We start from the raw sequence: 16,737 nt of genomic DNA, 5'->3' as shown, positions 1-16,737 counted from the left end.
TTCAGCAGCTGTTTAAGTTATTGTGGTCCACACATTGGTAGCCTTGGGAAGCTGGAACAGCTCATATTACCAAGTTGGCTAATTTAATGTGGGAGGAAAAGATCTGTGTTCAATGATCAGCAGGCAATTGATTATTGGACCACACTTTTTCTGTTCTCTCAACTGCTTGTTGGTATTGTAGGTCCAAATTTTTTAACATCATGGCTAATGCCTTCTGAATACAGTGCGGGGTAGTCTGAAAAGCACATGTGGAAAGATGTTAATTAATAGTTGCAAAATAGGTGTGTTATGACTCAGGGTATGTCTGTAGTAGTAAACAGTGGGGTACATTAAGCTGTGTTAGATTGTGTGGTCGTGTTTAAAGGGTTTCTCCTACGTGAGCTACCTTGCATAGACCTATTGAGAATCTCTGCCTTGCAATCACATGTGGGCATCCTGTGGGATAGACAGGGTGTGAGTTTTACCACATTTTGTGTTACAGTATTCTGAAGTGGTGTTTGCTCCTTTTTGCTTGAGCCACACCTGCAAAATCTCAGGTGTTTTAATGGATGGATGGACTATGTCTGACTACATGTGCTGCAAGTTTCCAAAAGTATGGTAGCCAGATTAAACAGAATAAAGGGACTAATCAGTAATTTCTAATGCATATTGCTGCTGCTCCTACTAAAATTTTAGGTGTCTTTCATATCTGTTGACCGTATGTTCTTTTCGTGATGTTTTACTCTTTCTCATATGCTTTGTTCAAATCCATGTTTTGTCCCTCTTGTGATTCAGTACTCCTCTCCTTGCTTGCTTGGTTGGATTTCTTTCTACATTAGCTGTGAAAGTAAAACAAGCAGGTAGTGGGAGGGAGAACAGCAGGAGCTGGTATTTTCCTCATGCTTGGTGATGCTGGATTCAATGTGGCAGAAGCAGAGCCAGGAAAGAAGGCTGGGCTGGCAAGCAGGGGAGTTGCCCAGTGGCCCTTCAAATTCTAAGCTTGCTGCAGAGAGGGAGGGGGATATCAATCCCCAAAATAACAAGCGCCAGAGAGCTTGAAAGTTTCTGGATCAGTGCATGTTTTCCGTCAGTTGGTCAGCTTCCTCTCTGTTCTATGCTGTCAGTTTAGTCTGTCTTCTCTCTGGGGAGGTAGGTGTAGGCTACGTGATCTAGAAAATGGTTGCAATCCAAAGAGACCCTAAAGAAGGAAGTTGTTATGCCTCACCTCATTGTTCTTTATATGAAAAATCCTTAACATTTCATGTTTGGGGATGGTTAAGGTTGGCACTGAGGAAACTATGAATGGGAAGTGAGTGCAACGAAATTTTATTAGGTTGCTGTTACGCAATCACAACTTTTCTTTCTTCTTCATAGGGTAAATTTGTTGTGGTTTTTGTTGCTTTGGTTATTTTAAGTGTTGATGATTTATTGATGATAAATAGCTGATGCTGTAGCTACAAAAGTTGTTGGCTGAGAGTTTTTCTTTGCTACACTACTGAAGAAACAAATGGCTCCTAAGGGTTCGCGGCTTTTTGGGTTTAAGTTTTATTTCCAGAAATTCTACGTGCTAAGCATTCTACTTCAGAGATAAACAGGGAAGTTCCTATCTTGAGAGATGCTGTGTTACTGTTTTTCTGTTCTGGAGGTTTACTGTTTATTTTTTATATAAAAAAGCATTGTTTTCAGACAAGCTGTGTGTCTTACCTGTTTACAGTCCTTTGTCAATTTGTTTTGATAGCACATGGGTCATTAGTATTTATCGCTTCATATTCCAGAGTCGATGTTTGTAAACCAGTGACTTTTTGTTATGCCATGAGGAGATTTTTTGATGCAGCTGGAGACCTCAGGAGCCCCCTTCCTGTTAACTGTCAGGAGTTGCAGACCCCGTAATGAGTGGCACTGTGCACGAGCAGAGGGGTGTGCAGTGGTCTGGGCTTTCTTCTGGGGCCTCGAAGCTATGGTGTCAGTTTTGCATTTCTGATTGCGCTAAGTTGGTTTTGCTGTAAAGCTCCCAACTGGACAAGCAAATAAGGTCCCATCGTGGGTCAGTTTAGGTACAGAAGTATGACTGTGTCCATCTTAGCAACTTCTCACGCTGCGTCTTAAGAGATACATACATATTGTGTTTTGTTCTTGGGACACCTGTAACCACAGGTCACCAGTTTTTATTTTTAGTTAAGGTTGTTTTACAAACACAGATCCTTTGCTTGTTAAACAAATGTATTAATAAATTACTCTTTCTTTAAATGGACTGGGAACTGAATGCTGCAGTGAGATGCCATATTCAGCAGAACAAAACCACATTCGTCGCTAGGGTGGCAGTCCTGCCTAGGCAGCCGGGAAGGCCGCTAGCATTCCTGGCATTTTTTAAGACTGGGAATGAATTTTGTGTCCAAATTACACATAAGAACTGTCCAAAACAGTAATTTGCTTAGCGATTACTGTGACTTGAATCTGTTTTTCAAAGATGACTTTTTGTAGATGATTTCTGGAAGACCAGTATAATTCCGGGATCCAGGATAGGTTGAAAAGATGTCAGGCAGAGCACTGGCACTGCATTGCTTGCTTACACTTTTTCTCGATTGCTTGAGTGAATATAAGGCTTCTGGGGAAAAGATTTTACATCCGCAGGGACTTCCCGTTGTAACTTCTCAGAGAAAGTATTTGATACTGGTTGGAGTCCTTGCAACACAGTTCAGTAACTCAGTTATTTTGGGAAGCATGTGAGGTCTACAGAATGAAGGGAACGTGTTTCCCCAGCAAGTGGTGCTTTGTCACTAAATTCAGTGCAAGAAGCTAGTGTTTTTATCATATACTTAGAAATTCCTTCATCTAGAGTATTGCATGAATAGTTCAGTGCATAGAGGTTAAAGTTAAAACCATTAAGACATCTAGTTAAGTGGAATGAAATAAGACCAACAAGTACCATGAGTAACTAAAAAGTGCCTCTGCCCAATGATATTGTCAAAGTTTGGGCTTGTCTTGCAAGTAAGTTATTGGTATGAAACAAATCCTCTCCTTAAAATAGCACATTCTGAGGTAAAGTTGTGCCTGTCAATAAAAATCGAGCTTTTTCCTCAGAGGTGTTTGAAATGGAAGTAATTTTCTCTGGTTTTCCTTCTCCAAACCTTGAATTAACAAGATTCTGAGAATGAACCTTGTTTTGTATCCCCAAATTCATTGCGCTGAGGGCACTTCGGCAAAAATGTAACAGCAGCCTTACTGTCTCTTGTTAAAGAGTAATTTTTTAAGGATGTGTGTTAGGCATGTTTGGTCTGTTCAGTGAGGGTTGCAATGTATCTGGCATGGAAGAAAGACACCCGTGTAGGGGGTAGCAGCCTTAGAAAATGAAAGGATTTTCCCTGTGGCCCCCATCATTGCTGTGCCCGTGTTTTTTTCCAGTTGCACAGGCGATGGGAGGCTGTTAGCTCGCTCGCTGCCTCAACAATGTGACCAGCAGGGCCTTTGGAAGACTTCTTGAAACATGCTATTATAGGCTGCTTTGTGATGAAAAGAGGTCTTACAAATATCTTGAAATTTAAACAGAGCTATTGTGGGTTTTCCCTTTGTGCGCGTACGTGTGTTTGTCAGCCAAATCATTTGTTCAAAGTTAATCTCAATTACAGAGCATATTGTTCATAATCCCCCATGGCTCCAAAACAATAGCAGAGTGTATGTCTGCTTGAATATATATTTACATACTTACACATAAAGTATACTTGCATGTATATATAATTCTGCTTCTAAAACGGTGATTCATGTTAAGGAGACGGATATTTCATGCACGATCCTGTCTTTTGAGCAGCACCATCCTCCATCCTAATAAAAATACTGCAGGAAGGCCTGAATGGAGTGAGCAGGGCTTTGATCCTGCAGCCAGTCAGTTGCTGCAGTTCCCTACATGTAGTGCTGGGATTCATGCTAGCAAAACGGATAGTAGTCTGCTGTTCTTAGCTTCTTGGAGACTGGAAGATTTTGTGTGTCTTTAATTTTAATATCTACAGAATACCTCTGCTTTTCTTCTAGTCCCTGAGCATAAAGGAGCCAATAGGCAATACTTGGAAAGTTGAAATAAATCCCAGGTTGTATATGCTCCACACAATCCCTGCGAGAGACCCCCAAAGTACAGTAACCCATCAGTGAACTTAGGGTGTAATTTAGCAGTGAAGGAGCTCAGTTAGCTTTCTCTATTTTTACTGATTTCAGAGAAGGTGATCATCATTTTTCAACTGTAGGTATTTAACAAGGGATCCCTTTAGTAAAACCTTGGTTTATGTCTGCTGAGACACACCTGAGCAAAAACAGCAACTGTGCGAAGTGTTCATGGTGTAAATTTTTGCTCCGTGGTGAATGCTTTAATCCTGTCACATTCTGGGTGTAAAATTGTGGTGGTATTACAGAGTTACTATAGTGTTCTTTTTGGCTGTTTATTGGATCTGGATGTATTCCTTGAGTAAGTTTACATTATTGTGTTATATATGGATGTTTGGTTCTTTTCTTTTGTTGCACTGTCTTTGTAAGTAACTTTGGGTTTCCTGGCTCTACGTAAGCAGTTTGTTTCTTTCTACCCCTTGCTGGCTGCATTGCAGTAGTAAATTGGTGTGCTGTTTCAAGAGCATCTCTCCTGTCAGTCTGATAAGATCGTACCACCAGGAAGGCATAACATTATAATCCTAAGCACAATGTGATCCTGTTCATTTTAGCTCTTTTACTTGTCAGAGGGACAAGAATGAAGGTTGTACATGGGTGGAAGGTGAGGGTAGAAGTGAAGATAGTCAGAGATAAAACACTTTGCTAAAAGAGAGAAATCCTATGCAGGGACATTTCAGTTTGTAATCAAGGTATTATCTAGAAATGAACTTTGAAAGCTGGCTGGGATGTCCTGAATAATACAGGATGTAAAGCTGACATAGAGAATACAAAAGTGTTAATATGGATTTCTGACAAGGGAAAAATATTACTTTCATTTTTTTCCTAGGTTTGGTGCCACTTTGAAAATATAGTCATACCAATACCATAGGCAAGAATAATAAAATTACTCTAGAAACAGAGCTGCAAGAAACAAGAGATTTCTGTTAATTCCAGACTTGCTACTTTTTAGCAGAAGAAAAGAGTACTTCCCAGAAAAAGCCTCTGAAGAGGCAAAATTTAAGGCATGCCTTAGGGTACGGGGACTGCAGCCCCTTAAAAGAATCCCAGCAATTACCTAACCTGCCAACTTTCCAACAAGATAAATGGAAGCACTGTAGCTTGAAGGTGCCTTGGTTTGAATGAGATGCAGTAAGTAAGGTCTCTCTGTTCTTTACAGGCATCATAGATCTGATAGTACTTATAAAAGAAGAATAGAGTTGGTGCCCTGCTGACTAAATTGTCCTCTAGAGGAGTATTAGTTACAGAGCTTCTTTGTTAACAAGGCTATCTGCTTAAGCCACTGTGAATTTCTCTTATTAGTAGGCTTTTTAATAGCTTTACATATGGATATGCTAAGTAAATGCAAGAATATCCACGTAATTTAGGTATATAATTGTGTATGTGTACGGTATTTTATATATAAATAAATGTTTGTGATGTGGAAATTGCACATGACTTCATTACTGTTCTGTTGAACCGAGGTAAAAGCAAGCATTAAAATACTGATAATAGGAGAACAGTAAGTCGACTTCTGCTCTTTCTGACCGGGTGCTTCACATAAAGTCTTTCTTCTCCTCTGTAATTTCCCAATTAGCTTTTGTGGATAACAGAGGTGTTTCTAAAGCCTTTGTATGCTGGAAGTTTCCCAGTTGCTTGCCTACTCAGGATTCCTACCTTAGAGGAGTAGTAAGGCCACAAAGCCTGTATTAACAGAAGAATACAGAGTAATGATCTGCAAACCACTCTGCACAGACGGGCTGATATTTCTCATTTTAGCCCACTGCAACACAAGGTAAAGGCTGCGTAGCACAGCCCAGGCATCTAGATAGGCTACAGCCTTTCATGCTGTCCTAACAGCAACCTCGTTATGAGCTTTCTTAATGGGTCCGATGAATGAATGCTACCGTAGCATCCTCAGCAGATGAGTTGGTGGCGAAGTTCCCCATTGCGGGGAGGAAATCACAGTGCTTATGCTAAGCGCCCATGGGGAACACAAGGCACCGCGGGTGCTCTGCGCCAGCCTGGCTGCTCCCACTGCATGTGCTGGGGGAGGGTGGTGTGGCCTCACTATTTAAATAGCTTTCCTCTTCCACTTTTGTGAACGAGTTGCATCAGGTTGATGAGGAAATCCCGGGAAGGCAGGCACTTGAGGAAACACCTGGGACTTCTCCATCACTCCATCCCCACGGGAGGCTGTAGAAGTCAGATGTGACCTCATGAGAGAAGTGAACTTCATTCCTGTCCCCAGGTTCTTCCCCACATGCAGGCTTAGCAAGCTGGGAAGATACTGTGGGGAGTGGTCAGGTTTTGCTTTGGTCTCTGAACAAGAGATAATTTCATCATGGGCAGTGCTAACTACTTCGTGGCTTTTCATTATTTTGACGTGTTTGCTTTTCAAGTACTTTGTGGCTTGCTGAAACAAATGAAAGCTTTAATCCACACACCCTTTAAAAATCTTTCTTACTCTAAGTGTAAACCCCTGTGTTTTCTGTATCTCCTCTCAGCTGGATGCCTATCTGTTTTTTTTACGCAGAATTTATATTCTTTTCGAATAGGCTCTTTTCTGCTACCTTCGGTTTTCAGGGGTTTATATATGCTTTTCAGCAGCATTTGTTTTATCAGCACTTCCTGCAGCATTTGTTGCACATCACAACAGCAGCGGTTTGATTCCGTTTAGAAGAATACCATATTATGTATGGAAAGCAGTAATTGCTTACCTGTTTGCCAAATACATTCTACTGTGAAAAATCTCCAGCATTACTCTATACACCATCAAGCAGGGTTATTTCTTCTTTACACTTTCTACAGTTAATAGTTTTGAAAAAGAAGATAGTTTATTGCCCATTTCACAATTAAATTTCCATTTGTGAGGACCTGGAACTTTACTCTGAGTGAATGCAGAGTCCACACAGACTGAAGTTTCAAACTTAATTGTTGCTTTTCATGTGCTTGTCAGAAAAAACAAAATTAACCTGTGGTGAGGGTTGTGCTTGAAGTAGTTGTGGAAATTCATTGGAAATCAGGTCTGCGAGGTGTCCTGCAGAGAGCTAAGCTGAGTGGATTGTATTACTACCTTTATGCAGGAGGAGGAATAACATGTAGTGTTCTAGGTGTTTTCTGATGAGTGTTACTGGTGTTTAAACTGTTAATCCTACTTTTTCCATGACTTGGAAGACTTTCTGTCTTAGGGGAGACTGGCTGTAAGCTTCCCTCATAACAGAAGTGGTCACCATCAGGCATGACTGTTACTCAGAACACACCGCTTTGCATTTTGTCCAATTTCTGTAGCTTCTATAAACAACTTTATTTTTTGTTATGAAAATTAAACAGCAGTAAGGCTTTGCTTCCTGAGCTCTTTGCTCAGGCAGAGCCCAGTTCTTTTTGTGCTACTTGGATGACAGGTATCGTTGTCTACAGTGCAGCCACTTGCATGAGCCAGACAGGTAAAGTCAGTACCAACCAAAGTAATACACCATGTCATCCCAGTTATTGGAAGCCTCAAAGGTCATTTAATGACCTCTTTATTATATGAGAGGTAGCTCTGTGCCTCTTGTTTGCACCTTAATTTGCTGAAAGAAGTAGCAATGTGCTCCTTAACTTGTGCACAACTATCTTTGTGATTTTTCTGTGATTGCTTAGGAATTTCCCTGAAGGTTAAGGATCACACACTTGCTTTGTCACAATGTTCTCAGTTTTTCATGTCTGATTTTACAATGATTTAAAAAAACAAAGTACTCCCTCAGATCCAAAGACCAGTATAACTCCTGTGTTACAGCTTTAGGGAGTATGCCCAGCAATTTGTACTTAGAATTCAGAGGTGCTTGGACCTATGAAGGAAGTTTCTCAGGGAAAATGCAGCAGTTAGGAATTTAAATGGAGCAACTGTTTAGCAGTGTGTTCAAATGAAATGGAAGAGAAACTGTAAGTTGTGTACTGGTGCTTGATGGGACTAGAGAAGAGGCCTTCCTTGCTTGGAAGGGGCCAGCGGATCCTGAGCTGCTGCTGCTGAGGGCTGTGCCTCTTGTGTCAGTTCTGCAAAGTGAAAGGGCTGCATGTGAGGATTAGAAGAGCTGCATATTTTACACCCTTCTCTCATTTTGGTGATGGTTTAAAGAGTGAAGTATATAAGCTGTTAACGGTAGCAAACCCCAAAATGAAATACGGCGTGAAAGTGAAACTGATGTATCATTTTCATTAGTTTTAGTATTGTCAGGCAGAATTTGTGGGATTAATTTTGAAAGCTTAATCCAGATGGAAAAGGTTAAATTCAATGTTGAGCGAATTTGGTTCCAATTCATTTGTTGCCCTTGCTTGTTCTTTTCTTGAAAGAATTAGAGACTAATTGGAGAACTGTACATACAATCCTCATTTTCTGCCATCATTTAACTACATGAACCAACATTAAATGACAACCTCTCAGTTATCTGCTGCAATAACTAAACAAACAGACCTAGTCGCCATGCCAGCTCTTGGGTCCTGTGGCCTGAGTATTGTATTAGTTCATACGAGGACTTACGTTCTTCTTCCTTTTTCCTCAGGATTTATCTGGATCCATTGATGACTTGCCGACTGGAACCGAAGCAACCCTGAGCTCAGCTGTTAGCGCGTCAGGCTCTACAAGCAGCCAAGGGGAGCAGAGCAACCCTGCACAGTCTCCGTTCTCCCCTCATGCTTCTCCACATCTCTCTGGCATCCCCGGGGGCCCATCGCCTTCCCCTGTAGGCTCACCTGTTGGAAGCAACCAGTCGAGATCTGGTCCCATTTCTCCAGCAAGTATTCCAGGTAAGTTTGTTCCAACAAACAAAATGAAACTGATAGACTAGTTTATTAAATAAATAAATACTCCTGTAATCTGAATTCGTTTATTTCTGAGAATCCTGCATTTTCAGAGCCTTTTTCGGGGGGGGAAGAAAGCATACTTAGAGTTAAATTCCATCTGAACTTCAGCTGCCAAACCCTCAGAGTGCTCAAAGTTCTGAGCTTGACTCCACATATGTGTTTGATAAACGTCTTTATCATCAACCAATGCAAATAATCATAATTTTTGTATGTGGTTTATGTGTCATATATCTGTCACATTTTTCTCTTTATTATTTACATAGTCCCTTTTTTGGTTTTATTGTGTATTTCTGTTGGGTTTGGCTCTTTGACTTGTATGGTGGTTTCAGACCCAGAAGATGAGGCAGAGATTTTCTACACCCTGTATTGTAATAATGTGATTTTGGACATGAATGGAGAATATTGTATAAGGTATTTCTTAATACTGCAAAGGTCACGAGTTACTAGGAATCCAGCCCCATCGGTAATAATTGAAATGCCAGTGGCATGCTTGCCACTCTCCTCTTGTGCCACATCGACACACACTCATTCATGCACATTCAGAAAATTAAGGAAATCTCTTAAGATACCCAGAAGAGAAAACAGGCATTCATTTACTCCAGTTCTTACCTTGTCCCCACCCATCTGACATGTTACTTGCAGGTGGTCAGGCAGCAATGTGCGCTTGGTATTTCAGAGGAGTTTTTTCTCTTTCTGATGCCCAAGTTTTGATTATTTTCTGACATTTTGAATACTAGGGGAATTCCTAAGAGCAGGAGAACGCTGACATTACCCTAGGGAGATAACATCACTTGCTGACAAAACCACAAAAAATCAACATGGAGCTCAGTTAAAAGAAACAAAAGCAATGATGCCTTTTCATTAGATGTGCTGTAAACCAAATGCAGGTTAAAATTCAGTGAGTAGTGTGTGTTTTGGTATTCAGAACAAAAGTATCTGTGTGAAGTGTAGGTGCCTGTTTGTATACAGAGGTTAAACTAGATAAGCAAAGGGGGGTAAGCTCAGTGCACGCAGGAATGTTGCATACTAAATGTGGCCTGAGCATGTTGAGCCCTGATGCTTCATGTGTGCCCTGCAGTTACTTCTTCCCTTTACAGCTACTCTGACTGGCAGTATGTGCTCAGGTGGGTCAGGAATAGCAGGGACAGCAGCAGGACTGGAATATTTGCATTATGTGCAGTATGGTAATTTTGTGTTTGCAGCATATTTCCCAGTACATGGTGCAGAAGCCTGTCCCTGTTGTTGACAGAAGCCAGATAGTCCCATCTAGTTGGAAAGGTAATATTTTCCCACAGTCAGATTCAGGCAAGTAAATGGATTGGCATTTTAACAGCCTGATTGCTGAATAGGGAAAGAAAGTTAGGACATTGAAAATAGCTTTATTGTAGCCATGATAGATAAGGATAAGAACAGGACAGAGTGTAGGGGAAAGTAATAACTTTTATGAAACCAGCTGATCCTTGTGAGGTAAGAATAAAAGGGGAGTGGGGCCACAGGTCAGGGTCAGAGTCGCTCCATCACTTCAGCTGAGCCCAAAAGCTCATTTTTGTGACTGGCCTGGTGAGAAGTATTGCCTTATCGTACAAACTGTTGCCACCATTTTGCATGGTGACTTTCAGGTCTGCTCCAGTCACACAAAAGCAGCTCTTCCTCAGGAAGGGTTTTTATGAATGGCACTAAATCAAAAATGGTCGCTGCTGCTGCCCCAGCGTGGGTGAGCTCCTGGTCTCTGCAGCTGTGTTGCTAAAGGTGAGCTCCCAGGCGTGAGCTCTCTCCGGAGGGGAGCCAGGCAGCTGCAGGAGCATTGCTGCTGCTGCCATTGTGGTTCTCAAGCTACAAAATGACATGAGCAAGGCTGCTCTTTAAAACCCTGCAACTAGTAGGACACCGCCAAGTGCTGGGGCTTTCAAGCTGTATGAATTTGACTGCGCTTTCACCTAAGTGTATTCCCACCGTTGTGCTTCATGGGGTAGCTTTTTTCAGCAGCCATATTTACGAGACCCTATGAAGAAGTAACACAGAGCTTGTTTGTGTTTCTGTGGCTGTTTGCAGCGTTCAGGTTGTGGCCGTTTTTAAACAGATTGTGTGCTACAGCGTCTCGCCTTCAGTAATTTTGCTCGCTGCTATTTTCCTCTCCGTTCTCACCCTACCCTTGTTTGTTCTGACCTCATTCCTCTCCTATTACCTCCTGCGATGTTGTGCCACAGCTTCTCCATGTGACATAGATTGGCTCTTTCAATCATTCTCTCTCCAGCAAGTCATTGTAAAATGAGCAGCTGTTGTGTTGCTGATAGCTATGGCTAGGGAAAGCCAAAATGTTGCAGGGGGTTCTTGGTGGGAAGGCCGTTAAAATAAAGGTGTTGCTTTCCCAGGGTTTACTGGAAGAGAAGCATCCTTTTCCCAATGCCTCCTTCCTCGCAACAAAATTGAAGACTAATTTAACATCAAAAGGGCAGACAAACAAACAGCCCCCTATTAAACCTCCCAAATGGCTGATTCTATTCCCACTGCCTGTTTAAGCTGTCTCCCCACCCCACCACAAGCCTGCTGCCCCGCATTGCTTTCTGCTGCACGCCGCAGATTTCACGGGAATGGACTGGCACAGGCGGCACTGACATTGGCACGTCCCTAGCTCAGTGGGCATTTCCTTCCTGTGCTCTCTGAAATACTGGACGGATATTTTGTGTGGTAAGTGGCACACATATACAGCCTTTGTTTCCATTCGCTTGACTGGAATAGACCAGGGAGATTAACCCCTAAGAGCAGAAAAAGCCACTTAGATGGGTTTTGTAGAGAAAAAGAGTTTTCTCTCAGAAGGGTAACACTTCTTGTTCACACACGCTTTTGTTACAGGACAGAAATCCTACTCTTTTATGATTTTGGGGGATTCAAAATGGCATTCTGATTTGTGTTAAGTAGATCATTATTCTGCTTTGCCAGAAATCCTGATCTCTTTATTTTGTAGCCATCTTCATAATTAGGGTACGTCTTCTTCCAAAGAACGAGATATGTGATGCCCTGCACTGCTTTGGGTCTTGAACTGTGCCTGATTCAACCCTAACCCATTAGTGGAAGCTGATGCAGCACATCATCAAAATGCACTGCTGTTGCCAGAAGATTTAGTGGCTGTTAATTTCACTTTTCTGTCTTTTTTTTTTTTCCTTTCCCTCCTGCTCCAACCATTCCAGTTTACTAACAAAGCAAAAATGTAAATAAGCTAAACTCCCCTTTCTCCCCCCATCCCCAATTTTGATCTCACTGGCCAAAGGCTTTTGTCAGCTCTTTCTCCCTTGCAGTGTAAGCAGCAAAAATTTTTAATATTAAGAGTTCTGTGGAAGATTGCTGATAGGCCAGGAATCCCTTAACCCATGATGGACAAGCAGGTTTTGTGTGAGTCGATAGATTCTATTATTTTTAAACTCTGCAGGGATTTTTATGTGTATGGAAGAGAAGGGTATGCTATATTAATATTGAGTAGCCAGTACTGTCTTTAGAAATAAGTAAAAGGAATTTTTTTCACACAGATCAGTATTTTCACTTGCACTTTTAATATGTTACATTCACTTCCTGAACAAACAAGCTTATTTTCACTCTGTTAAGCATCAACTGCATTGTTGGTTTTATTGTAATTGTATTGATGTCTTCTTTCACCAAAGAACTTGGATACATCTGGAGTTATAATTTTTAAGAAGAAATCCATGTGTGGATACTCTCACCCAGGAATGTTATTTCTTGTTATCTTAGTTTGTGCTAACCAGTGATCAGCACCCTTCTCTGCTTAAAAACAGTGCACATCTTTAATTCTGGTATATGAGTCAATGGATGTGTTCCATTCAGTGATCAGCTCTATTCTTTTCTGGAGGTTCTGGAGGTCTTCCCTTCCTGTATTGATCAGCTAGGTAGCTTGAAGTCCAGGACCTGTCAGGATTAGAGTTACAGCTAGCATTTCATTAAAAAAAGAGCAAGAGGGGAATAGGATACCCAGAGAGAGCTGTAACAGGACATCTTGCCTTGCTGTGCGTTTTAGTCAATGTGTGGATAGACTAGAGTGATTAAAATGCTGAGAGAATTAAAAAATAAGCAATAGTCCATGATAGTCCAAAAGGATATTTTAATGCAAAAATCTGAATAGGAGTGATGCTTTCTTTCATGCCTTGTAAAAGAAGGAGCCTAAGAGTTGAACTGCTTCCAGAAGTGGCTGCAGTAAGACAAGCCAGTCAGACAAGTCATGTTTTAAACAAGAATTTGGAAAAATAATTTGTTCAGGATTGAATTATTCTATATGCTCACTCCATTGACCACCACTACTGGTATGTTGTGTGGCATGGACTCTTCAAACATTATTTGAAGGAGAGAAAGCTACCATATGAAAGTGACCAGTGCTGTTCAACATCTTTGTTGGCGACATCAACAGTGGGATCAAGTGCGCCCTCAGCAAGTTTGATGACAACACCAAGCTGTGTGGTGCGGTTAACGTGCTGGAGGGAAGGGATGCCGTCCAGAGGGACCTGGACAGGCTGGAGACGTGGTCCAGTGTGAACTCATAAAGTTCAACAAGGCCAAGTGCAAGTTTCTGTACCTGGGTCAGGGAAATCCCAAGCACAAAAACAGGCTGGGCAGAAAATGGATTGAGAGCAGCCGTAAGGAGAAAGACTTGGGGGTGTTGGCTGATGAGAAGCCCAACATGAGCCAGCACCGCCGCCCAAAAAACCCAGCCATATCCTGGGCTGCATCAAAAGAAGTGTGACCAGCAGGTCAAGGGAGGTGATTCTGCCCCTCTACTCTGCTCTCATGAGACCCCGCTTGCAGTATGGCATTCAGCTCCGGGACCCCCACACAAGAAGGACATGGATCTGCTCAAGTCAGTCCAGAGGAGGGCCACAAAGATGATCAAAGGGCTGGAGCACCTCCGCTATGAAGACAGATTGAGAGGGTTGAGGTTGTTCAGCCTGGAGAAGAGAAGGCTCCAGAGTGACCTTCTAGCAGCCATCTAGTACCTAAAGGGGGCTTACAAGAAAGCTGGAGAGGGCATGTAGGGCTGGGACAAGGGAGAATGGCTTTAAGATGAAAGAGGAGAGATTTAGGTTGGGTATAAGAAGTTCTTTACTGTGAGGATAGGGATGTACTGGAACAGGTTGCCCAGAGAAGCTGTGGCTGCCCTGTCCCCGGCAGTGTTCAAGGCCAGGTTGGATGGGGCTTTGAGCGACATGGTCTAGTGAAAGGTGTCCCTGCCTCTGGCAGTGGGGTGGAACTAGATGGTGTTCAAGGTCCCTTTCAACCCAAACCGTTCAATAATTCTGTGAATGTAATTTTTGTTGTTGTTGTTTTACAGATATCCATAAATAATTGCAAAACCAGAAAGGGGATTATATCCTTGTAAAATGGCTATGATCTCCCTGTCTAGAAAGATTATTTTAACACATCTATCAATATTTCCCCTTTGGCTTCTCCGGAGGCAAAAATCTTGCAACAGCTTGTTGCAAGGAAGATGCATGCTGTTTGTTGGCATCCAGACCAGAAAAAATCAAAACACAAAATGCCATTGACGTAGCTATGTTCTTAATCACTGCTAGTGCACAAAACATCGATTCAGCAGTTTTGCAAATCTAGAATGCTTACAAATGAAATACATGAAGGTTTCACATAGCAGTAGTTTAAAACGCCTTCTTTTGAAGGGTTTGCACAACATGTAGAGTTTTTCTGTCTTTTTGGCAAGAGGAAAAATAAGCAAATGGTAAGGCACTCTAGCTTGAGGCATTGCTTCTAGCATGTGGAGGATCTAACCTGTGATACCTATTAGAATTCAGCCCAGGTCACAACTGATGAATTATCTGTCGTCTCAAGGCTTTGTGAAATAACTAAATAGTCTCAGCCTAGTTTCCTGAGGAAAGCCTGTGCTACAAAAGGCACTATCAAAATTGCTATCATACTTGCAGCCTGGCTAGAGAGATCATGAAGGTGTCCTTCTCTGCAGAGGTGGTCTTCCGAGAACAGGTGCAGGATATGAAATGAGACAGAGACATGCTGTTCGAGTTCCTCCTGTTAGTTTTTCCTGATGACAGAGGGTTTCATATTCCAGGACCATCAAGCTGCTGGTTTTCATCAGCTCTAAGTTAAACATCAGATAGAAAACCTGAAAGTCATCAAAACCAGCATGTCCTGAGTGGTTGTTTTTTAGAGGTAGTTTCTAGTTTTTAATTTTAAGTGGTTTTAGTTACTTACAGCTGGTTTATCAATATTTATATTTCATGGTCACACATTTCAGCTTCAGTGTTTTAATTGCTGTGTAAGCCAGTGGCAAACATTTCTGCCCCATGGACTGAACATCCTGCAGGGTCTGGGGAGCATGGTTGTCCAGCACCCTACAAAGGCTTCATACAGACCTCCCCTAGACAGCCAGGTCGGTAGCACTCACATCGCCATAGCTGTGCTCTGCCCCGTATCTGGTTTGTGCTCTTTGTTAATTCCTGCCAGGCCTGTTTTCACCATCCTGACAGTTGCCAAGTGGCCAGCATGGTGGGGCATCTGCTGCTGTGCATGCTGTGGCAGCACACGTACAGCAGGCCGCTACTTGTAGCCCTGTGAGTCACTGGTAGCCCTTGTGGTGCTGGTAGAGATCCACCTGGAGTATGACAGCTGTTGAAATCCAGTTAAAATCTTTGTGTAATTATGCGCTTGCTCTGATTCGCATAACAAAATTCAAACCACAGCCGCCAAGATTTGATGGGTATGTTTGTTGTTAGGTTTAGGTGTATACTTTAAGGCCATCCTTTGACAATTACTGTTTACATTTCATCATTAAACTGTGCTTTCTGACTTTTTTTGCTCAACTCACTTATGTTTTTGTCAAGAAAGGTAATACAGTGTATACTTGGGTTTGACCATTTGGGTTTTTTATTGTGTCATTATTTGGCTACACAAACACAGATTCTCTGTCCTTTGTGTTGCCAAATAGGACATTAATTTGCATATTATAAAAATTAAAAGGACGTCCATCACTCCCTCATCCTTTGCAGTACTTGTCAGTGATTGATGAGTGAATGGGAAAAGTCTCTCGCATTTGGATCAGTATGTTTTTGTTGTTGTTGCCAGATGATTGTTATACCTAGATAAAATAGAGCATAAATACCCTAAGTGGTTTGGTTTCTCTGATGGGTTAGGCTGTTGCAGTTTCCAGTTTTCCAGTGGACTCTGTATCACTGCCATTAGAGATCTTTAAAGCGGCCTTCATGCTTCATAGTCACTCTCAGGCTTAACTAGATGGATATCTGGTGTGTCCCTCCTTAGTAGAAGGAACCTGAGCAATTTTAAAGATGGCTTGAATTAATAATGGACCAGCTAGAAGTTCGCCATTTAGCCTCAAAAGAAGAACATTTCAACTACCTCCAGATAATACTTCTATTTTTTTAATAATGAAAAGCAAGATATTCTGTCTCCTCCTTAGAGACAAAATTCGTGCAGGTTGAGCCAGTGTCTTTAAAGATTCAAACAGCCTTTTGATGGCTTTGCTCCATAGGTAGGTATGGAAGTCAGATTGCAAAGTGGGTTTTTAGAAAGCAAACACGTAAGAACAACTCAGTCCAGTAGTGAGCTTTTCTGTTTGTTCCCCATCTCCAGATAACAGTGGACTCAAATTATTGTGATGTGTTGATTGATTACAGCCGTTAAGCTTCTTAGTAATCAGTTTCATCACTTACTCTCAATTCACGATTGCACCTTTGATTTCTCTTCTACAACAGGGTGATTTGGGCTGTCGTTGACTAATGAAGAACAGAATTGGTTTCAGCG

At 41.8% G+C, this 16,737-nt stretch overlaps 1 protein-coding gene across 1 annotated transcript in view; it reads left to right on the top strand.

Moving 5' to 3' along the window:
• LOC104405417 (AT-rich interactive domain-containing protein 1B-like) overlaps positions 1–16,737 on the top strand; it is a gene marked incomplete at its 3' end in the record, with an annotated part of 54,431 nt that overhangs the window by 5,761 nt on the left and 31,933 nt on the right. The window contains exon 3 of the mRNA XM_010014140.1: positions 8,649–8,892. Coding sequence (XP_010012442.1) covers positions 8,649–8,892 — 244 coding nt within the window. The remainder of the gene's footprint in view (positions 1–8,648; positions 8,893–16,737) is intronic.

The sequence above is a fragment of the Nestor notabilis genome, unplaced genomic scaffold (genome assembly GCF_000696875.1).
Source record: "Nestor notabilis isolate BGI_N333 unplaced genomic scaffold, ASM69687v1 scaffold1985, whole genome shotgun sequence".
Lineage (NCBI taxonomy): Eukaryota > Metazoa > Chordata > Aves > Psittaciformes > Psittacidae > Nestor > Nestor notabilis.
This window is presented reverse-complemented; position numbering and strand designations above follow the sequence as displayed.